The sequence below is a fragment of the Miniopterus schreibersii genome (genome assembly GCF_964146895.1).
Source record: "Miniopterus schreibersii genome assembly, chromosome: 2".
In the NCBI taxonomy this organism is placed as follows: Eukaryota; Metazoa; Chordata; class Mammalia; order Chiroptera; family Miniopteridae; genus Miniopterus; species Miniopterus schreibersii.
Genome location: NC_138102.1, coordinates 114,241,407 through 114,266,168, shown reverse-complemented (window position 1 = coordinate 114,266,168; position 24,762 = coordinate 114,241,407). Strand labels below are relative to the sequence as shown.

The window sequence follows — 24,762 nt, the reverse complement described above, 5'->3', positions numbered from 1 at the left end:
TGAGGTATGGACCTAAAGGGAGTAGATTCATGGAATGATTTTCTAGGGTTATATTTGGAACTGATAAAACATCTGCTATACATTTTATGAGCTACAGTGGGAGAAGGTTTCCGTGAAATCATCTTTTCAGGACCCCAGTGTGTTCATGCACATATTGAAGCATAGGTAGTTGAGCCCCAATAGGTATGATTGGGTCCAAGCCCCAGTAGGTATGATTGTCTGGGTTAAAGGTTCCCCCCTTTTTTCTTGCCATGTCTCCTTTTTGTCCTCTGTAGCTGTCTTTTGGAACTGTAATAGAGTAGGAAACAACCTTCTCGGGTGTCTATAATTTGGCTGTTTAGTGATGCTTGTTTAGCTACAGCATCAGCTAAACGATTTCCTTTTGCTTCCATGGTGGTAGCCCTGGAGTGTCCTGGAATTTTGATAATTGCCAATTATCTTGGTTGCTGTATGGTACCTAATAATTCTATAACATGTTTTCCATTCTTTATAGACTACCCTGAGGAAGTTAAGAAGCCTCGTTGCTTCCATAAGCATTCCAAAGTTATGAGCTACACCAAAGGCATGGTGACTATCAGAGTAAATATTGGCTATTTGATCTTGGCCAGTTGAGAAGCTCTGGTTAGAGCAATTAATTTGGCTTGCCGGGCAGGCCTTATTTCAGGTAAATAAGAACTTTCGATTACATCCGCCATGGAAGTTTCCTACATATCCAGCTTAGTAATATCCATTTGTCTTTGAGATAAAATCCATCTGTAAACCAAATTAAGTCAGCATTATTAATAGGAGATTCCTACACTTAATCTTAGCCAAAAGGCCGAGAAGCGATTATAGGAGATTTCTGTAATCATTCCTAGGAACAAGAAGGTGGTCAGTAAGTAAAATGCAATTGTGGGAGTCTTCATCCTGTAAAGTGGGTAGTAAAGTTGGTGGGTTAAGACAAGCTAAAGTAATATTAAGCGCAGAAAGCAGTATTTCATAAGAAGTCAGTCAGCCGACTAAGTAATGCTGAGTGTAGTGAGTGTAGCAGAGATTCAGCAGAATGAGGATTATAAATGGTTGAAGGAGAGCCTATAACTATCTTTTTCTGTTTGTTTGCACAACATGGCTGTAGCAGAGATAGCCCTCATAGAGGGAGGGAGCTCTTTCACTACCTAGTCTAATTGCTAGCTGTAATATCCCAAAAGTCTATGATGATCTCCATGTTTCTGAGTTAGAACTTTTTAAAGCATTTATTTTCATGTATGAAAAGAAAGGAATTTCATAATTAGGGTGTCCCAAAATAGGAGCTTTATAAAGTTTTCCTTTAGAGCTTCTACAGCTTATTTACCTTAGGGTTTCCATTGGATTGGATCAGGTCAATCTGATTTTAATAAGGCATATAGAGGTTGAGCCATTAATGAAATATGTGGAACCCCATTACAAAAATATCCAGTCAACCCTATAAAACCACTAAGCTGCTTCTTAGTTCTTGGAAGGGGAAAGGATAAGAATCCTCTGAGTCTTTCAGGGTTAATTAGTAGCCCATCCTTAGATAAAAGATGACAAAGAATTAAAGCTTGTCCTTGAACACCTTATGTCCTTTTATAGCTATGTATTGTAATAGGTTAAATTGTATTCTTTTGGGAGTCTAATAATGTCCTAAAGCTTAGAAATAAGTCATCTAAATTGGATTAGAGTAGAATCTCTGGGAAAATCAGTATCATTTAAATCTGTTTTTAGTATCTGAAATAAGTGGGACTCTTATATCCCTGGGGTATTACAGTCCTAGTAAATTGGCAATCTTACCAGGTAAGGTTAAAGAGAGATTGACTGTTTCAGGTTTCTTGGAAAGATACGAGGATTAACGGTTTGTGCATGGAATTATAAGCCCCCCTTTTAAGAAATCTTGTATAATGGGCTTAATTCCATCTCTAGCACATCAGTTATTAAAGGATATTGGCAAATGTTAGGTGGAGGCAAACGATTGTCAGTAGTTATTTGAAAGGAGTGGCTAACTTGATCTTCCCAGTATCTACTGGAAAGAGCCTAGAGCTCCATAGGAACATTCTTCAGCAATTTTCAGTCTCAAGATTAGTTCCCTCTTGTGGAAACTCCTTTAAAATCATGTTTGTCAATTAGTTCAGCATTTAGTTTTAAATTCATTTAGTTCTAAATACATTTCTACCTTTATGAGAAAAGGATATGTGAATGTCATGGGTTTCAAAAAAGTCTCTCCTTATTGGGTGAAATGGGTCAGATTTGACTAGCAAAAATATATGTTGCCCTGTAACATTCCCTAGTTGAAAGGGAATAGGTTCTGATTTAAAAATAAACGTTGGATTCCTGGCCAGGTAGCTCAGTTGGTTAGAGAGTCATCCTGATATGCCAAGGTTACATGTTCGATCCCTGGTCAGGGCACATACAGTCAAACCTCGGTTCTCCAATGTCTCCCATCTCAAACAATTTGGTTCTTTACCAAGTTGTTCAACTTCAGTTTTGGACCTGACAGCCCTTTCATGTTGATACCTTAGCATGACAGAAAGCATCCCTCAGACCACTAAGAAAGGAGAGAATGCTATTTCTAGCAAAATCAAAGATTAGCACAATTTTAAAACATAAAGAGGCCATCAAGAGTGCTAACATTGCTAAATGTGTGAAAGTCCTCACAAAACAACAATCACGGGCAGTTGAATAGGTAGAAAAATGTTGATTTGCATAAACGAAAAGCAGCTAGCCAGTGACAGCGTTTCAGAGGCAGTATGTGAAAAAGCAAAAATGCTGCATGCTGACTTCCTGAAAGACACCCCTGGAACAAGTGCTGAAATGATTCTGTTATCAGAGAATTTTGTGGGTGTTTTTTTCTCTGTTGCTCATGGGAGTGAGGTTCTTAAGATATCTTGAGAAAAAGAATTGTCTAAGACTTACACAGGAGAATGGGTTGCTTTTATTTGTGTGTAATTATCTCTCTCCATTTCCAAACTCCTATTTCCCTTAAGCCTGTATTTCCAAACTCCTGGAAAAGGTGCAGCCGGGACTTCAGCAGAGCTAGAAGCAAAGCCAGTGTCCAAAGTTTCCGTTCCATAGTGGAGTTGAGTCCATCAGTCCATTGTATGTGGGGTCCACATGGCTGTGGGCCATGTGAGCGAGTGCAGGAGAGTGTGCCCCCTGCAACAAGGGAGCCAGGAACCAAGAGCTCAAGAGAGAACTCCCTTTGTTCGGGAGCTTATATATATATCAGATTTCACCCTCTTGCAGTGGCCACGCCTTGCAGTGATTCAATCGCAGATCCCAGGTGTGATTGACAGGCAAGCAGTTTCCCACATCACCCAGACCCTTTGTTTTGTGAGCACTTTCACATGTGGAAAATATTAAACTGCAGCTTCCTGGCACAAATAGCATGCCTATATTATTTGGCCTTCCCTTTACTCTTTTCCTGTTAATTAACAATCAGGTTATTACAATAGTATCAATTCATTTAAGACTAGTAGGGAGTGGTTTGACAAACTTAAGAGAAGAAATGTTTATTTATAGATTAAGCATGTTCTGTATGTAAGAAAAGTAAAAATGGAATTATTTGTGGGTTTGGAATGGATTAATTCAATTTACATTATTTCTAATGGAAAAAAAGTGATTTGGTTTTCAAACAAATCACTTCTCAAACAGCCTTCCTGAACTAATTAAGTTGGAGAACTGAGGTTCCACGGTGTGTGCTTTCTTGAGGGTGATTACAGTTTATTTCAAAGATGTGTTAACTTAGATGTACAGGAACAATGGCCAGGGCTTGCTTAAGGCAAAGATAATTCTTTTAGTAAAATGCTGTATGCCTGGGGCATGACTACCCAGCATGATCAGCCAATTTAGGAATTTCTGACCTGTAACTCGGTGAGATTACTTCCCATAGAACTCCCTTTTCATCCACACAATTGTTTTTGTTCTTGTGAATTTATAACCTTTTTTTTGTTTTAAATTAATACCTTTAGTGTCATTTTAGCATGTTTGGGAAGGAGCTGACGTAAATAAATAACTGGTTAGTCTCTCCAATCTTGAAACAAGTACCATCAACTGTTTTGTATGATAATAAGTGTATAAGTTCAAGTCTATACCATTTAGAGATGGTAAATCACTTCTGGATTCAAGAGAAGCCGTTACTGAGCTCTCCTCTGGAGCATGTGCCTTACCCTTCCTCCAGGCTTGTTACCTTTGCCCTTCTCTCTCCTAAGCTCCAAGGGCCCTTCTTTTGCCTCTAACTTGTTTCCTGAACCTAAGCAACCCGGCTGGTTCAGCCTAAGCAGCCCAACTTATTCAGGTGAAGATAAACCTTTTATAGGCCTGGAAGTTAATACTCACCATGACCTTCCCAGTTAGGAACTAATGACCAGATCATCCTGTAATGTTACTTTTGGTCACTGAACTTGTACATACCCCCTTTTTCATCCACAAAATCTTACATATGATTTTAAATCTTTGCCTACCCTCTCTACCCTATTCTTTCTCTGATCTAGCCAGAACTCCTACACATATATGCAGGCCTCAGATCATCTGGCTCTGTGAGTGATGTATTAGTTTCCTATTGCTGCTATAACAAATTACCACAAACGTGGTAGCTTAAAATAACACAAGTTCATTATTTTCCCGTTCTGTAAATCAGAAGTTCAGAATGGGTCTCACTAGACTAAGATTGAGATGTCAGTAGGGCTGTGGTCCTTTTAGAAGCTCTAGTGAAAAATGTGTTTATGTTTTCCACCTATTAGAGGCTGCCCTCATTCCTTGGCTTGTGGCCCCCAGCCAGCCATTGTATCCCTCTGATCTGTGCTTTTAGACCCCTCTTAACTTTCACTTGTAAGTTCTCTTGCTATTGAATTGGTTTACCCAGATAATCAGGATAATCTCATCTCAAAATCCTTAGTACAATTACACCTGTAAAGTCTTATTGGCCATGTTAGGTAACACATTCACAGGGTAATGGGATTTGGATATGGACAATTTGGGGGGCCATTTTTCTGCCTTCCACAAATGATAACACTAAAATGTTCCTAATGACCCTACTCCAGCTGGAAAAGTATGTCATCAGCTTGTTTTTTAAGAATGCCTTTCAACCTTACTTTTATTGTAGGGTGGATTCTTCAGTATCTTCCAGTTTATATAGTCCTTTCTACTCTAAACCATTCTCTCAACAAATCCTTTCTAAGCAGTGACTTAATTATATATTGTCATGTATAAAACCCATTCTGTAGATTAAAAGTGTTGTAATGGGGGGGGGGGGGACATGATTTAGATCTAGGTTATAATCTCAGGTGCCCCAAAGGCCAGGTAGAGAGCATAAATCAATCAAATCTATCTGGGTGCAAGATAATGGGACTCTTGTAAACTGGCTAGTGTAAAGCTAGCATAACAGCATTCAAGACAAATACTTTTAAAAACCTTTTGACAAAACTAAATAAGGTTGCAGGCTACAAGTTTAGACCCCTGATTTAGTAGTTGATCTTTAGATCCATAAAATAAAATATAAGCACACTAGTTTTTTAAAGTTACCTTCTCTATATATTCATTTCCCACGTAACCTGACCTGTGACGATAAGTTCACTGTCTAGTTAGCTAGAAAGATAGGTGTAAAGATTAAGTGGTGTAGTAAAGGACCTTAATAGAGGTTTGAAAACATATGAAGGAGCAATTAATTCTATCTTATGTTAGAAATATGGAGATGTAATCAGCTAATGCTTTTTAGAGGTGGATGACATTTAAATTGAGCTTTGAAGGATTACTTCTCTAGGATAATTAGCATTCAGTTTTTATTGTACTTACTCGCCACCTATTAAAATTGTACTTATTTGAAAAAACAACATGTTGTTTATTTCATTTTATCTTAATGATTTCCCCCCCCAGATTTTGTGTACAAATACCTTGGAAAAGATGGCTGATATTAGCCTCAAGGAAGTAACCTTAATAGTAGGTGTGATTACTGCCTGCTATTGGAACAGCCTCTTTTGTGGTTTTGTTTTTGATGATGTTTCAGCAATACTGGATAATAAAGACCTACATCCATCTACACCTTTAAAAACTTTATTTCAGAATGACTTCTGGGGAACCCCTATGTCTGAGGTAAGTAATTACATATATATTACTTATAAGAATCTCAGATTTTAAAATACTCTGGTAATTTATTACTATTTCTTTCTTTATCAATGTTGTTATCATAGCAATTTGGATCCCCCACACCCCAAATTTTCTGAGACATGACATGTTTATAAAAAAATGGATAGAAAGTTGAAGATGTGATTATCTTTTTTAAAGCCATGTTTGTTTCTTTCTTTAGTTATGTATCTTGGCCTTATCTTTTAAAAAATAATATATGTGTGTAAAAGCAAATGTGTTAGCAGAACAATAGGTGTAATATAAGTCTGTTTCTTGCTCACTGACTTTTTTTTCCCTCTTGTGAGTGAAGCAAAAAAATTGACTACTTGTGATATATATATAGCTATTTAAAAATGCATGTAACTTCAGTATAAATTAGACCTGAAAGGTAAAAATGGTAAGAACACATACTGCCAATTTTACTGCAGAAAAAAAAAAAATTTATTAAAAAGTTTAAATATGTCATCTCTCTTATCTAATAGTTATTTTGATATTGAGAACCCAAAAGTTTAGTTCATTTTTATGAGGGTATTTTTACTTTGCCAGAAATTTTATTTTAAAGGTCAGTGTTAAATTGGTATTAAATTCTTGTCAGTTTGGGATCATATACATTGGATTCTATTATATAGTAGCTGTGTGAAATAGGTGGGAATACAGTTTTTAGATGGCAGGTCACTTTCCTAATCTATAAAACAATACCTTGAGGATAAATAAATGAATTCATATATCTACAGTTCCTGACACATGGTTATTGAAACATAATATATAACATTCTGTTATAGTTTGTCAGTCGTCATTCATGGCCTATTTCCACATTCTCTAAATTTGGAACCTTCACAAGCATGGGGATGGAATCTTTCATTTCCCTAGTCACGAGTATATAATAAATATTTTTTCTTATTAAATATGCAGACTCTAGGCCTGGCCAGGTTGCTCAATTGGTTGGTGCATCGTCCCATATACCAAAAAGGTTGTGGGTTCGTTCGATATCCAGTCCCCAGTCGGGACATGTACAAGAGGCATCCAATCGATGATTCATTCTCCCATTGTCCCCCCCCCCAAAAAAAAAATCAATAAAACATATCCTCGGGTGAGGATTAAAAAATAAATAAGCTATCTCTTATCTTTGTATTATTCTTGGGGAATTTCATTACTTTATTGTTATTCCTCAGCCAAATGTAGATACTTTCAGTAGCAAATACAGTGATTCCTTTATATAACTGGTAGAACCAAGATACTTTAGTAATCAATGATTGTTTTTTCTTTTTAGGAGAGAAGCCACAAGTCTTACCGTCCCTTAACAGTACTGACATTTCGCCTAAATTATCTGTTTAGTGAACTGAAACCAATGTCATATCATCTCCTAAATATGATTTTACATGCTGTGGTCACTGTAATATTTCTTAAAGTCTGCAGACTTTTTCTGGAAAACAGAAGTAGTGTGATTGCTTCTTTACTTTTTGCGGTACACCCAGTACACACAGAAGCAGTAAGTAAAACTTACTTGAAATGATGTTTATTTCATTATTTTTTTACAAAGCCTCTGGTTATACGGTATATATTTTTAAAAATAATATTTAACCATGACTTTATTGTAGATTCTTAAATTACTCTAATAATTCTTAACTCCCCAGTGCACAGAATCTAACTTTACTACTACACAAAATTTTAAAATTTAAAAGTTTCTGAAACATAATAAACATTTATTATTCAAGAATATAAGATTTAATCGCTCAACTTTAGTAATGTAACATATAATTGAATATAGTTTTATTCTTTGCTAAATTTTTTATGAATATAATTTTAAAATATGTTTTAATTTGGCATTGTTTTCAAAGGACAGAAAATAGTAAGGCAAATTTAAGTAAAGGATGAAAATATATTAAAATACATGCAAACATGAACAGACATCATAACAAATGATTATATTCAGTAGTTTCATTTTGTCTGTTGCCATGTATTTCAAAATTGTGCACAGGGCTGTTCTCCATCAGCCCCTACCTACTAAGACATACTTCTAACTATAACTGTTTTTCTATTGTTATTAACCTTGAAACTCCAGAATTGCTTCTTAGCAGAGCAAAGAGGACTGTTTTGATTCTAAGAAAAAATCATATGTTTAAATTCTGTTTCTGTGTTGGAGGGGAGTTGTATCTCCCACTATCTTGAACCTTTTGGTGTCTAGCATTTTTCAAAACATTTAAAAAATGATAGGTTGTTTTAAATTTTGCAGTGAGTTCAGAATACTTTAAAGGGTGAGGCTTGGTGTTTAATACTTAAATTTTTAGAATTTAAAGGGACTTTAAAGTTTATTGCCTTTTTAAACTTTAATTTGCCAGCTTATTATGAGATATAACTTATTGAATTTATGATACTTTGTATTTTAAGAACTCTTGTATTTTAAGAAAATATTTAAGAAGTACTTAGTTTTTTCTCTTTTTTTAGATTAAGAACTATACTAAATATTGTACTATAATTATATAAGATGTTACCATTGGGGGTAGCTGGGTAAAGGGTACATGGGCTCTCTACTAGTTTTGTAACTTTCTGTATGTCTACAATTATTTCAAAATAGTATTACTAATAAAAGAACTTTAAAGAGTTACTGATAAATTTACTTTTGTGGAAATACACAAATTCACCACATGAGGGCACTCAAAGAATGTCTAAGAAAGAAATGTGCACTTGAAAAGTTATGGCAATTTAGTTTTTCATTGAAGTGCTGTTGCTATTATACAGGTAAATTTTCAAGATGCTCTTCATTAATATGAACCCCCTTTTCCCTTTCTAGGTAACGGGTGTTGTAGGAAGAGCAGAACTTTTGTCATCTATCTTTTTTCTAGCTGCATTTTTGTCATATACCAAATCGAAAGGACCGAATAATTCCATAGGTAAATATCTTAACATTTAATTTTGTCCTATAGCTGTAAAATTTGATCTAGTCATTTTTATCTGCTTTAAATCTGCTTATAGAGCATATGCCACACTTGCGGTTTATCATTATATATTGTACTACCTTAGCATGTATAGACATATGAAAGTATGCAACATTGTTAATATTAAAGTTTCTTGATGTAGTTTATATTTTATCATGACAGATTCTATATGATCTAATTTTTTAAAAATTATTGTAGCATATAGGAGTTTTCAGGTCATTTTTAGTTCCATCTGCTGTTACCTATAAATGATATAAGTATCAATATTTAAGTTGTCTTTCTGTAAATAAATAACACCTCTGATGGCTGTAAATTATATTATTAGGCAAAGTTAAAAGCCTATTAGAGTATAACTTATTATGTGTTGATCATAGTTCAGCTATTTATTGAGTCCCTACCCCTGGAAAATGTTTTGTATACATTAGCTCATTAGTGCGGATGATGCCTGGCATTAAAAATGATTTTTTACAAGTGTGGATATAGTGGGCATGAAAAGGCCTCACATAATGGCCTTCACCTGATTTTGATTGATCTTAAAGTTCAACTCTTATGAGTTTTTTTCCGTACCTTCTTGGAGAATTTCCTCACCATACACCCAAGGGACCTATGATAAGAAGCCTAATTTTGTGTGTATGGAAACTAAAACGTCAAAGGTTCAAAAAATAAGTGACTTAGTGGAACAGCTTTAGTGTCTTCTCAGATTTGCGTTATAAACAGGTGTGCCTCTTGCTGCTATGCACAATACCTTCTTAAAACAGCTTGAGAGGCAGCATAGCATGGAGATTAAGAGCATGGACTGCAGAGTCTGGTTTCACATTCCAGATCCACCATTTACTAGTTCCATTTACTTCTTTGGGCAAATTACTTACCTCTTTGTGCTTTAGTTTCTTTATCTATAAAATGTAGATAATAACCTTTCCTACTGATTTTGAGGGTTAGATTGATGCCTGGGAGGCCAAGGGAGGCCTCAACCCAATAGCGATGTCCAGTATCTTCTCACGGCCCAAGAAAGGATTTAAGAGTGTGACAGAAAGATTTAGCAAAGCACAGATTTATTAAAGTGATGGTACCCACTCAAGTGAAAGCAGGCAACCTCGGAGAACAAGTCTGGGTGGAAGGTATTTATTAAATGTGGGCAAGTGGGGATAGGGTGGTCCCTGGTTTCTGGTGCTGATGGGGTGACTGCCGAAGCAGCTCATCTTCTTCCCTCTTCATCTTCCCTCTTCTCCAGGTAGCAATTTCTTTTTCTGTCCTCCTGAAACTGTCATGCAATTCAGGGGGCCGGGGGTGGGGCGGGTTCCCAAAACCATAATGCAAATTTATTATAAAGATATTATAATGGCCCTGTTGGTCACTTTTATGTCTGTAGGCTGCTGAATTTGGGTAAGACCAGTTATGTTTGTCTTAACTACAGTAAATTGAGGAGAGGGAAGCGCGGTAACAGGTGGTCAGTGAAGGTTACATCTGTGATGTTCCAGCTAAGACAGAAAAGGGGAGAGGTTGAGCTCAAGGCCTTTGTTCCCTATTCTAACTTTCCTGCCTCAAGACGAGTTAAACACATAAGGCATTTGGAGCAGTACATGGCTCATAATAAGCATATACCTGCCTTCCCTGTTGGCCGTTCATGCAGTGAAAGGTAGTTCAGTAACTAACAATTTCCTGAGTAAGGATGAACGATAAACTTAGAAAACACTGTGCCCTGTAAGGCCGTGATCAGACTCCTGCCTCGCTAACCGCCTCCTGCCGTCTTTTGCACTAGCTAGCTCCGCTGCAGCCAGATGGACCGCTCCCTTCCTCACACAGGCGAAGCTCCTGCTGTACTTGCTAGTCCCTCTTTTTTGAATTTGCTTCCTGTAGCTGTCTCATTTATCTTCTTTATGTCATTGGGCCTCAGCTCAGCTGTTCCCTCCTGAGGAGCCCTCTCCTGCTCTAACTGGAATGGCCTCTCGCTTTAGGTTTTGTATTTTTTATCCTCACCCAAGGGTGTTTTCTTTTTCCCTTGTGAGAGGGACACATCAGCTGGCTGCCTTCCACACATGCCCCATGCGGCTGGGGTGGAACCTGCAACCCAGGTGCGTGCCTTGACAGCAGTCATACCCACGCCCCCTGTGCCCAGGCTGGCGCTAACCATGGAGCCACACTGGCCGGGGCACGTGCCCTGATGGCATCAAACCGGTGACTTCTGGGTGCACCGGTGGGTGTTCAACCACTGAGCCACACCGTCCGGGCTAAATGTATTATATTTTACATTCTAATTGAAAAGTTGCTAAACCCGGCTTTGGACCTCTGTCTGTGCTTTTAACCCCTGTGATACTTCTTACTCCGTGTTCCATAATTTTACATTTGAGACTACAGAGTTGTGTCTGTTCTATCTAATGTATGTTTTCCTATGCAAAGATTTTTATTTTATAATTATTGAATCACTTTAATTTCTAAGTTATTTACACCCCATACCCTTTTTATAAACATGATCCATCCCAGGGCCTTTGCACTTGCTGTTCCATTACTTTAAAGTTCTGCTCAACTGTCATCAGTAGCACCACTTATCTTCCCCACTCCTTTTTATTTCCCTTCACCTACTTTTCTCTATAACACTCTGGTCAGCATTTTACAAAATATATCTTTACTTGTTTATTTGATTGTTGTCACACTCCCTTACAAAATGTACTAGATACTTAAAATAACTATTTGAATACATGATGGCTGAAAGTGTGTATCTCTACACATTTGATACTTATACTTTTTCTCTCTCTCTTCCTTTTATTGTGTCATTAACTTATTTGGCAGAGGTACTTGTTTTGGACAGAATCATATATGGTAATTTTGGCCACAGATATCTGATTATAAAATTCAAAGTATATCTGTTCATACAGCAATTTAGTCACCAAAGGCTAAAGAACTGAAGTGACTGGTTTCAGTAAAGCTTTTGCCTTTGTTAGAGCTATTAGTTGCTGAGATCTAATCCAACATTATAGAAGGCAACTGTTTGCTTTCTCTTTCTTGGAGTGGAAATACAAATTAGTAAAAAGCTCTGAATTTAATTAGAAGAACCAAGTTAAAGTCATTGACTCCTATTGTGCATCACTTTTAAAAACCTCCAAAATTCACCCAGCCAGTGTGGCTCACCAGTTGAGCATCAGCCTATGATCCGGGGGATCCCAGTTCCTTTCCAGGTCAGGGCACATGGCCAGGTTGCACACGCGATCCCCAGTAGGAAGCATGCAGGAGGCAGCCTATCGATGGCTCTCTCATCATTGATGTTTCTATCTCTCTCTCCCTCTCCCTTCCTCTCTCTGAAATCAACAAAGACATATTTAAAAGAAAACAAAAACCTCCAAAGTTCTTTCCTCAGCTTAAAAAATGGGTACAATTACATATGCCCTCTTACACCATAGCATGATTTTTCAGACTCAGTAAAATAATATATGCTAAACTGGTCTTATAAAGTGTTTAATATATTTTTAAAATATCTGTTTTCAAGGCCATAATTTTCCACTAATTTTCAGTATATGCATATGCACCCAGTCATATTATTCTCTATGTCATTCCCTCCCGTACTCCTTTATTCAGACATACCCCTTTCCCAATTTTTCCATCTCTTCCATATTTTTCACAGTGCAAATTTAGGTTCAACTTGTTTTGTAGATAATCATCTACTGGGGTTTTTTCCTCTGTGAATTTCTTGTTGAATTTAGCATGATATTTCAGCCCTTGGTATAATCTGTTTATCATTATTGACGGTTTTGACCTAACTAGAATCTGACAGTTTTTTCAAGGAAAGAATACTACTATACTGAGTATCCCCAACAGTGTTTTGGGTTGTTGTTTTTTTAAGTTGTTTTTGCTTTCAGTAATTTTCATCTATATAATATACTTTAAAATTAAAAACAATTTCAAAAATAGGTGAGTTTCTATATTAAGCCCAATGTCAAAAGAAACTATATTAGATACATGAATTGTGTTCTTATTTCCTCCTAGTTATTATTTGAGTTTTTGATTTTTTTTTTTAAATCCTCACCCAAGGATATTTTTCCCCATTGCTTTTCAGAGAGAGTGGTAGGGAGGGAAGGGATGGGGGTGGGGGGAGGAGAGAGAGAAATGATGTGAGAGAAACACATGGATTGGTTCCTTTCCCCATGCACCCTGACCGGAGCCAGGGATCCAGCCTGCAACCTAGGTACATACCCATGAACGGAATCAAACCCAAGACCCTTCAGTCCAAGGGCTGACACTCTAACCACTAAGTCAAACTGGCTAGGGCTATATGAATTTTTTTGTTTTGATTAGTATTTTTTTTAATCTGTCTTTATTGTTGAAAGTATTACAGATGTCCCACTTTTTTCTTCCCCATCGATCCCCTCAATCCCGCATCCTCCCCCCCGCCCCCGGCCATCACCACACTATTGTCTGTGTCCATGGGTTATGCATATATGCATAGAAGTTCTTTGATTAACCTCTCCCCACCCACTCCCCCGCCCCCACCTTCCTGCTGAGATTCATCAGTCTGTTCCGTGCTTCTATGTCTCTGGATCTGTTTTGTTCCTCAGTGTATTTTGTTTATTAGATTCCACATATGACTGAGATCATGCAAAACTGAATCAGGAAGAATCAGAAAACCTGAATAGTCTAATAACAACTGATGAAATCGAAGCACTAAATAAAAAAATCCCAGCAAACAAAAGCCCTGGTCCAGACAGCTTCATGGAGCTTTCTAATTCTTTAAGTTGTAGGGTTAGATAGCTTACTAAAAATTTTTCTTGCTTTTTGAGGTAGGCCTGTAGGCTATGAACTTCGCTCTTAAGACTGCTCTCACTGTGTCCCATAGATTTAGGGTTGTTGTGTGTTCATTTTCATTTGTTTCCAGGAAGTTTTTTATTTCTTTCTTGATATTATTGGTAACCCATTCATTGTTTAATAACATGCTATTTAGCCTCCATGTGTTTGAATGTTTTTGAGTGTTTTTACTGTAGTTGATTTCTAATTTCATACCATTGTGATCTGAGATGCTTGATATGATTTCATTCTTCTTGAACTTGTAGAGACTTGTTTTGTGTCCTAAGACATAGTCTGTCTTTGAGAATGACCCATGTGCACTTGAGAGGAATGTATATTCTGCACCTTTGGGGTGAAATATTCTGTAAATGTTAATTAAATGCCATTTAGAGTCACTGTTTCTGTGTTGACCTTTTGCCTGGAAGATCTATCCAGTGAAGTCAGTGGGGTGTTCAAGTCCACGACCATGACTGTACTGTTGCTCTCTCCCTTAAAGCCCTTAAGGTTATTATTGATAGGTCCTTATTTCTTGCCATTTTAATTCTTTATGCCTATGTTTCTCTCTCTGTTTCTTATTATTACAGCAATCCCTTTAACGTTTCTTGCAGTACTTCTATTTCTCCTTCTAATTACAGCAGTCTAACATTTCTTGCAATGCTGGTTTGGTGGTGGTGAACTCCTTTAGCCTTTTTTTGTCTGAGAAGCTCTTTATTTCACAATCTAATTTGAATGATAGCCATCCTGGATAGAGTATTCTTGGTTTCAGATCCTTGTTTTGCATTACCTTGACTACTTCATGCCGTTCCTTTCTGGCCTGTAGAGTTTCTGATGAGAAGTCAGCTGACAACCTTCTGGGAGCTTCTTTGTAGGTAACAGATTGCTTTTCTCTAGCTGCCTTTAAGAGTCTCTCTTTGTCTTGAATTTTTGGCATTTTAATTATGATGTGTCTGGGTGTGGGCCTCTTTGGATTCTTCTTGCTTGGGAGTCTGTCTTCTGAAGTTGTGTGACTTTTTCCTTGACCAGGTTAGGGAAGTTTTCTGCCATTATTTCTTCAAACAGGTTCTCTAACTTTTGCTTACTTTTGACCTCTTTTGGCAGTCCTATGATGTGAATATTGTTATGTTTTATGCTATCCCACAGCTCCCTTAGACTATCCTTCTGTTTTTTAATTGCTTTTTCTCTTTGGATCTCTGATTGAATGATTTTTTTTCTACCCTGTCTTCTAATTCACTGATCCAGTCCTCAGCTTCCTCTAATCTGCTGTTTATTTATTCCATTGTGTTCTTTATTTCTGCTATTTCATTCTTCACTTCTGACTGGTCATTTTTCATAGTTTCCATACCTTTTTTCATGCTGTTCAGCATCCTTACAATCAGTATTCTGAACTCTATGTCTGATAGATTGCTTATCTCTACTTCATTTAGCTCTTTTTCTGGAGACTTCTCTTGTTCTTTTATTTGGGGCTTGTTTTTTTGTCTCCCCATTTTGGCTGCCTGTTTGGGTTTGTTTCTATGTATTAGGTAGACCTGCTAGGACTCTTAAGTGTTTTTGGAAGGTCTCTGGTGCAGGCCAATGTCAGCCACTGTTTGTGAACTGGCCTTGAGTACCCTGTTTGGAGCTATCAACAACCTACAGTTTGAGGTCCCCTCTTTTGGGGCTGGGTGCGTTTAGACACAACCAAGATGCACACCAAATTCTATTTTTCCAGGGCCAGGGTCCAGAAGCAGATCAGGTAAAGACTCAAAGAACTCAGAGGTCTGCCTCTGCCTGCAGGATGATTAAGCTGATTCTCTTAATGATCCTCAGGCTGTAGAACCTCCACAGGGTGGGGCAGCTGATTGTTATCAGTCTTTTAATGAGCCTCAGGCTTTAGAAACTCCAAAGGGTAGGGCCAGAGGTTTTCCAGCAGGGTGGGGCAGTTGCTTCCACCTCAGGCAAAAGCTGCTAGAAGGTAAATGTCCGACTATGAAAGATGTCCTCTGCTGCGTAGGGAATGACTCAGCACAGAAATCCAGAAGGATGCCCTCAGAGCTCTTTCTCCAGAGTCCACAACCCTAGATTCTCCTCATATAGCTACAGTCCACTCTGCCCTCCCTCTGCTGGAGCCCAGGGTGAGTGGCTGCACATGAAACTTTGTGTGTTGGCTCTTTAAGAAGGTGCCTGAATTTCCAGCCGTCTGCCTGGCAAACAGAAACCTGGCTGCTTTTCACAGCCAGATGTTTAGTGGGCATCTTTCTCAGATCTGGTGTTCTTGACTAGGAAGTCTAGCCTGGGGTTTAGCCTCCAGAGTCCTCAGTGGGAACCCCCCCACAGCTGAGATATCCATCTAGACCTTCAGCTGCCTGTGGGAGGCCAGCCAGCCCTCTCAAGCCTCTGCACTTTCTACCAGTCTCTATATGGTCTCCATTCTTCCTCCTTGGTCATGAGAGTGCTCTCTAGCTCGTCTTCAGTTGCAGTTGATTATTTAGGATGGTTTTTCTATACTTTGTAATTCCAGTTTGGTCCCAGGAGAGTGTGTAGCTTCCACTCAGTCCACCACCATCTTTAATCTCCTTGATTAGTATTTTTAATGAATAAAAAATGAGGTCATACATCATACTATCATTTTTTTTAAAACTGGGAAAAAAAATGGAGGTTGTATTTTCCAGTAAGAAAACTGAAGGTCAGAACAGTTGCCCAATGTCACAAAGCAAGTTAATAGTAGATTCAGAATTACTCTAATAAGTCATTGTTCTTTAATTAAATTACTACTAAAGTAGACATTTACTTAAAGTTGATGATGTAGATTTTTCATTTAAATAGAGCTTGTGAATATTTTATTGTAAATTTTTAAAAGAATGATATTGATTTATATTCTTATTATTAACCTGTTTCAGTTTTTCTAGTCTTTCTTAGTAAAAATGGTACTCTACTTTGCCTAGTAGTTTTTAGTGTCAGGTTTTTAATAAGTGAAGTATATTGATATCCGTGTGTTAATTTCAGGTATTTGCCTTTATCTCAAATTGATAGTTCATTAATCATGACTCTCAAGCTTGTAAGTTTCTCATCTCCAAATTGGCCACCCTACATTTGTTTGAAAAGTTAGTATTTGGTTGGATAATCTTTATCTCCACAAAAAATTGTTAATTTAAATTAGACATCTTGATGTTTTATTTTGAATATGCAAAGCATAACTTACTCATACATTTTAAAATATAAGTGTGGGAAGTGGCACAAATGTGAATATAGAATCACAAGTAAAATTTTTCAGTAATGTCTAATAGTTATCTAACTTAAAATATCCTTTTGTGATATAAAATTATTTTGTGTAGTTCTATATTTTACTTTTCTTAAATTGCAGTGTGGACTCCAATTGCATTGACAGTGTTTTTAGTGGCTGTTGCAACATTGTGTAAAGAACAAGGAATAACAGTTGTGGGAATTTGCTGTGTGTATGAAGTATTTATTGCCCAGGGGGTAAGGAGAAATATAAATTTTTTTTGATGCTCTCTTTTATCCTATTTGAATCTGATTATAATAAATTTAATTTCTAAATGTATGATGTAAATCAGTCCGTTTACCAATAATAATATCAAAATTTTGCAAGGAACAAGCATGTTTTCCCTCATACTACTGAAAATTACTCAACATTTTATAACACCTTCAGCTTTTTAAAGGCTGCTTTTTAAGTTTCAGTACTGGAATTGTTAGGCAATTTGGAATACTTTACAATATAATTAATTATTGGATAAGATTATTGGGCTCCATTTTATTCATTATCAGTTCCACAAATTGTTCCATATTGATTTTATAATTATAGTCAGTTTCTATCTAATCTTGTTTTTAGACAGTACTACATTGTCGAAAACATTGTAGCATATGTTACTTATTTAAAATATTTTTCTTCTTTTCCAGTATACTTTGCCTTCATTATGTACTACTGCTGGACAGTTTCTCCGTGGAAAGGGTAGTTTTCCGTTTTCTGTGCTGCAGACATTGATAAAACTCATCGTTTTGATGTTCAGTACACTATTACTTGTTGTGATTAGAGTCCAGGTTATTCAGTCGCAACTCCCAGTGTTCACCAGGTATGAATTTCTGTGTTTTTGTTACTGTTTGTTTTTACATCCTTTTTAAATTAACTGTGGATTTTAAGTGATTGTAAATATTTTAGAAAGTCTTTGGTTTACATTGAGGTTTTTAACAGCTTTATTGAGTTATAATTAATATTTTTTTAAAACATGCATATATTTAAAATGTACAAATTAATAAATTTTGAGATACGTATACACTGGTGAAACCAGCACAGTCAAGATATAATTACCCTCACATTGGTTAGGTATTAAGTCTTCTGTATCCTTGATGATTTTTCCTATTTGTTCTGTTAATTATTGAGAGGATGTTGAAATCTCAGACTATAATTGTAGGTTTTTCTATTTTTCCTTTCAGTTGAATCTCTTTTTGCTTTTGTGTTTTAAAACTATCAATAAGTGCATAAACATTTTGGGTTGTAATTTCCTCTTGCCCTTTATTATTATTAAATGAGCTTTATCCCAAGTAATAGTCTTTACTCAGAAATTTACATTGTCTTATATTAATATAGCCACACAAGCCATATTAATATAGTTAGTGTTAACATACTTAACTTTTTCCAGCCTATTACTTTTTGTCCATCTATAGCTTTATATTTAAAGTGGATTTTCTCTTTTTGTTTGGTCAGATTATCTGTCTTTTAAATGGAGTGTTTCAGTTATTTACATTTAATATGATATGACGTAGTTTGATGTAAATGTAACTTCTTGTTCATTGGTTTTTTGGGGTCTCATCTCTTTGTTTCCCTTTTTCTCTGTCTTCTTTTGTATTAGTGTTTTTTAATTCCATTTTTATCTCCTTGTTGGCTTGTTTGCTATAAATTTTTGCTATTTTTTTGTTTACTTTTTAGTGATTGCTTTAGCGCAGCAATTTTCAACCTTTTTCATCTCATGGCACACATAAACTAATTACTAAAATTTTGCAGCACACCAAAAATATATTTTTTGCCTACTTGACAAAAAAAAAAGGTACAATTTTGATTCATTCACACAGGATGGCTATTGTTATGTTGGCTGTTGTCATTTTTTTATTTGACAATCTAAGAGAAAAAAGGTCAGTGCCCCTGACTAAATAGTCAGCTATTGCATGTTTTAAAAATTTTTGCAGCACACTGGTTAAAAATCACTGCTTTAGGGTTTTTGTATATAGACATCCTTTGCTTGTCACAGTTTATCTTCAAGGGCTATTATAATTGCAAGTATATATATTATAAATGTCAGTGTATACAGTATAAACATATATAAGTAAATTCTTATGTAAATATATAAAATTGTTGTGAATAAGAATTTAGCCTTTGTGTTATTTGCATACATTTTCCTTGCGTATACCTTGTACATCCGACAATACATTGTTATTTTCTGCTTTAAACAATTATCTTTGAAAGAAATTTAAATTGTTTTTAAAAGTCTATTATATTAAAGCATAGATAAACAATTTCTGGTATTCTTCATTTTTTTATTAAATCGAGATTTTCATCTGGTACCATTTTTCCTTGTGACTGAAGGACTTTAACATTTCTTTACATGTAGGTCTGCTGGTGATAAATTCCTTTAGCTTCTGTATATAAAAATATTTATTTTATTTTGCCTTTTTTTTTTTAAGTGTAATCCTTCATTGTAGAATCCTACAGTGACTGTTCTTCATTCAATAATCTAAAAATGTTACTGTGCTACTTCCTGGCTTGCATTGTTTTCCACGGCAAATCTTCTGTCATCCTTATCTTTATGCTTCTGCATGTAGTGTGTCTTTTTTTTCTAGGCTGCTTTTTGTATTTTCTCTTTATCATTGTTTCTCTTTATTTTTTTGAGACAAGTGATATATATCATTGTATTAGTTTTATGTATACAACATAATGGTTTGATATATAGAGAGGGGAATGATTACCATAATAAGTTTAGTTAGCATCCATCACTATACATATTTACACAAAAAAATTTTTCTTGTCATGAAAAATTTTAAGATCTACTCTCTTAGTAACTTTAAATATGTAATAAACTCACTGTATGGTGTTTTTAACTATAGTCACCAGGCTGTAAATTACATCCCCAGGGCTACTCAATTTATAACTGGAAGTTTGGGAGGTGATCCAAAGGTACAAACTGTTTCTCTAATCTTCATATTTTTTTGTGCTTAGGTTAATTGAACTTTCATGTATCATTTCTTGGTCAGTTTAGATTAAATAATTTTCCTCCTCATGGGTTATATTTTCCTATTTCACCTGCCTGGTAATTTTTTAATAGGTGCATATGTGAGTTTTACCTTAATGTATTCCTATAGATAGTTTAGACTTTGTTCTGGGATATATTTATATGTATAAAAAGTTTCATCTTCTAGTCCTGCCTTTTTAAGCTTTGTTTTGTGAGATCACAGTAGCATTTTGGTTAGGGCTAATATTGCTCCACTTCTGACACAAGACCCTTCTGACTACCCATTGAACTGTGAATTGTGAAGATTTCCACTCTGGCTGCTGAGGAACTATTCCAGCTCTATATTATATTTGGGAATTTTTCTCTAATTCTTTCAGGAGGTACTTTCCTACTTGTATTAGTTTTCCTATAGCTGCTATAACAAATTACCAGAAATTGGGTTGCTTAAAGCATCAGAAATTTATTCTCACCGTGCTGGAGGCCACATGTCCAAAATCAGGGTGTCAGGCACAGCTGTTGCCATCTGAAGGCTCTGAGGAAGAATCTGTTCCCTGCCTCTTCGCAAGCTGCTGGTGGTTGCTGGCAGTCTTTGTCATTCCCTGGTGTGTTGCTGCATCGCTTCAGTCCTCTTCACCTTTGTCTGGCCTTCTTCCGTATGTGTTTCTCTGTATTCTCTCCACTTTGTATAACAATAGTAGTCACTGGATTTATCACCCAGCCTAACCCAGTAGGACCTCATCTTAACTAAAGACCCTATTTCCAAATAAGGTCCCATTCCTGGGTGCTAGGTAGACAGTGAATTTTGGGGAGACATGATTCAACCCACTACACTGACCTTGAGTATTTCCTTACATAATATGCTGATTAGTTTTCATCAGTACTGAAAACTGGAGTGACTCTAAGGATCTCCTGAGTTTTCTTTCTCAGATTTCTTCTTGATGATATTCTCACTAACTCTGGACCCCAGGACTCTGCCTGGATTCTCCCTCACAGCTCCACAACTAAAAACTCTTAAGTACTAAACTTTCCAGCTAGGGCTGTTTTTCTTCTCCAAGGTATTACTGTCCTCCTTTGCTTGATGGTCAATGTGTTAAAAAAAAAAAAAAAAAAAGCTTTTTGGATTTTGTCCAGTTTTTTAAGGCTAGAAGCAAAAGTTACACTGAATGTTAATAGCCTACATATCATTTTTTACTGTTGTAACATTTAGCATTTTTTCCATTTCACCTTACTTGGCTAAAATTTAAATGAAATTTTAACTAGTTCCCTGTTAAATTTTATTTAAGTTACTGACATTATAAGCAAGAACTTTTTTTTTTTTTTAAACAAAAGACCAAAATGTTGTTCATGTTGCTATCCATAATAGTGCATTGCTGGTTAGAATGTTACTCAGGTAATTCTCTTATGTCCAGGACTATCTTTGCAATATTTTTGCAAGTAATTATCCTTCTCAATAGTATTTTTTCATTAAAGAATAATTACTTTTTAACTTCTTGAATATTTACCTTCAGATCTAGCCATGCTAAACTGAACAACTCATTTAAGTATTAAAGTATGAGAAAGAGATTGAATTGTAGATATACACCTTTTCTTTTTTACCCCTTAGTTTCAGTGTTTTTATTCTGTTTACCATTTCTTTTAGAAAATTTGGTATCTCATTTCTAATTCTATACTGTGAAAATGTCTGAATGTATTTGTTTTGTGTATGTATGTGTGGATGGGTGTTTGGGGTATGTTACATATAAATACATATTTGTGTGTGTATATATAAATCTTACTCTGTTATATTACCCTATGAAGTTGATTATAATATGATTTAATTTGCTTTGACATGCTATCTTTCTCTGCAGTTCATTTATTAAATCAGCTATTCTAAATAAATTATTAATTATAATAAATGAACTCTGAATAGTGGATTACAGGAGAAAACACAGCTTTGTGTTCAGTTCTGTTGGTTATTTTGGGAATTTAAGCCCTGATTCTCAAGATTTATTATTTTTCATAATGTAGATATTTAAATACAAAAAAATTTTTATGACATTATTTGTTTAAATAGTATCTACTTTTCTCAATCATTTGATATTTTTAAGAAGACCGAGTAAAACAAATGGTAGAGGTTGATTTGTCACTGATTTAGTCATTTTAAAATGAGAAGTTGGTTTTTTATAGGACTACATATATTAATTTAGCCAATAAAATTTAGAACATAGCATAAAGAAATAAAAGTGAAGTTATTCTTTTGAAATGCACTTTTAAAAAATGATTTGACTTAGTTTTCAGAAAATAGATTAACTTAATGAAATGTACATTAAATATATCATGGCCTTGGGAATATAAACTAGTATATAAGTTTATATGAATATTTAATAGGAGAAAAAAGTAGAACACAAAATGTTACATAGCCCTATATAGTTAGTACTCTGTGCTGGAAATTTGGTTTTTAGCTCCCTAAAAGCAAACAAACAGGAAAAGCTCATAAGTGATATAGTTTCCTCTTTCTGTGACAAGAGAAAAACAGTAACTTTTTCTAGGAACATAATTTTTATTAGCATTTAGTGCTGAAAGAAACTTCTCGGAAGCATTCATACATCACATGCAATAATGAATCTTACCCAACTTATTACTTTTAATCAGAAGGTCATAATTTAATGAAAGCACTTCTGCAGTGTCATAATATTATAGTATGCATTTCTGAATTATTCTAATAAAAAAAAAACCTAGAAATAGATAACCTGCTGCCCTTCAATCAGTTCTTCATAACTAGACACTCTTCTCAACTAGATATTCTATAAGGATTAGACACTTTAGCCTGGCCGGGCGTGGCTCAATGGTTAAGCGTCAACCTAAGATCCAGGCGATCAGGGTTCGATTTCCGGTCAGGGCACATGCCCGGGTTGCGGGCTGGGCAGCCAATCAGTGACTCTCTCATCATTGATGTTTCTATCTCTCTCTCTCCCTCTCCTTTCCTCTCTCTGAAATCAATAAAGATATATTTTTTTTAAAAAAAGATTAGACACTTTAAATTCTGGCAGAAATCTGAGGTATTACATATAAAGCATTGCTTTTATTATTATTTAGTATTTTAGTTATATGTTAATTTTATGTTTAGAAAGTGTTTTAGTTTAAATAACTTTTTTTTCATTCTTTATGTACAGGTTTGATAACCCAGCTGCTGTGAGCCCAACTCCTACAAGGCAGCTAACTTTTAACTATCTCCTTCCTGTGAATGCTTGGCTTCTATTAAATCCTTCAGAGCTCTGCTGTGATTGGACCATGGGAACAATACCACTTATAGAGTCATTTCTAGATATTCGAAATGTTGCCACATTTACTTTCTTTTGTTTTTTGGGGGCTTTGGGAGTATTCAGTCTCAGATACCCCGGTGGTTCCTCCAAAGCTGTTTTAATGGTAAGGAACTTGCTTAATTGTTTAGATGATATTACATTCCATTGATTAATTCATCAGATCATCTTTTTAGAAACAGAATCTTTGTTTAACATCATTCTAATTTGTGAACTTATTTTAGGTTATCCTAAAATTATATATCAGAATTTGATATGCAGGCATAATTTTACATATATTCAGCATGTAAAACAAAAAATAATTATTAGTTTTCCTAATTTGGTAGGAACTTTGAAATCATGAGGCATCTCTTTTGGCATCATTTTCTTCTATTTTTTACCTTTTTACCCAACTATATTATACACTTTTTGAAGAAATGGATCATATTATATATTTCTTTGTGTTTTTTTGACACAGAGAGTGTCATCTAAGATGTGCAGCTAGAAATATATAGCTCTTTAATTCTCATTAGCAAGATTATCATTACTCCCTAAGGCATTTCTTACTCTGTTCAGAGAACTCTAATTGAAAATCTTCTTGTTGTTTTTCTGAAGTCCATTTCTTTGTAAATTTCTTACTCTACCCTCACTTCTAACTCATGATAGTTTTCATGCCCTTCTTTTAAATTATTGAAGACAATAATCTTTAATATTTTCTTGAGCCTTTACCCAAAAGTGTTTTTAATAATCTGCAAATATATCTCTTCAATCTGCAACCACTAGATTTATTTAATAAATAAAATTTTTTTATTGCAACCCATGTACCTGGCAGCATTTAGACACTAGATATGATAATAAAAAGAAATACAAGGTCTTCATTTCCAGGGAAATTTTATTCTAGAGAAATTTGAAGCCAATTTCTGAGATAAAGAGAAGATTGATAGAATATAGGGTTTACGGGAAAGATTAATTTACCATTATCTTTGGACCTATTGAAGTTTATGGGCCTTTGAAACACCCTAGTGTAGAGAAGATTTTGAATATCACTTTGTACCTGGAGTTCAGAGATGCCTAAACTGCAGATAAAAGTTTGATCAGTTGGCACAGAGAGAGTAATTGAGGCCAGATGTGGATAAGGAGGGCTGTGGAGAGGTTATGGCAGCCTTTCTCAACTGGGGTTTTGTCATGTTTCTCAAAGATTATAACGCTAATACCGTTCTGCATGCGTAGAGTAGAAGTTCATGTATGCATATAATGAATACCTTAGAGTATTTGGTCATAATTCTCTCTAAGAAAATAGTTGAAGGGGCTGAATAGAGTGAAAGAGAAGAAGCCTACTACTAGGTCTTGAAAAGTTTCATTATTTAGAATTGTAGAAGAGAATGAGCCTAAATAAGAGCTAGACCAAATGGACAGAAGAGTAGGAAAGTTTCAAGAAAGACA

At 35.5% G+C, this 24,762-nt stretch overlaps 1 protein-coding gene across 5 annotated transcripts in view; it reads left to right on the top strand.

Annotated features, from left to right (window-relative positions):
• Window positions 1-24,762, top strand: part of TMTC3 (transmembrane O-mannosyltransferase targeting cadherins 3) — a 57,980-nt gene that overhangs the window by 9,496 nt on the left and 23,722 nt on the right. For 3 of the 5 annotated variants that reach the window (XM_081131010.1, XM_081131009.1, XM_081131007.1), the window contains 7 exons: window positions 494-664; window positions 5,866-6,081; window positions 7,385-7,603; window positions 8,906-9,005; window positions 17,164-17,279; window positions 17,718-17,890; window positions 23,194-23,446. In XM_081131010.1, coding sequence (XP_080987136.1) covers window positions 5,893-6,081; window positions 7,385-7,603; window positions 8,906-9,005; window positions 17,164-17,279; window positions 17,718-17,890; window positions 23,194-23,446 — 1,050 coding nt within the window. In that variant the 5' untranslated portion in view covers window positions 494-664; window positions 5,866-5,892. The remainder of the gene's footprint in view (window positions 1-493; window positions 665-5,865; window positions 6,082-7,384; window positions 7,604-8,905; window positions 9,006-17,163; window positions 17,280-17,717; window positions 17,891-23,193; window positions 23,447-24,762) is intronic. The other 2 variants (XM_081131011.1, XM_081131008.1) reach the window with 1 other exon arrangement.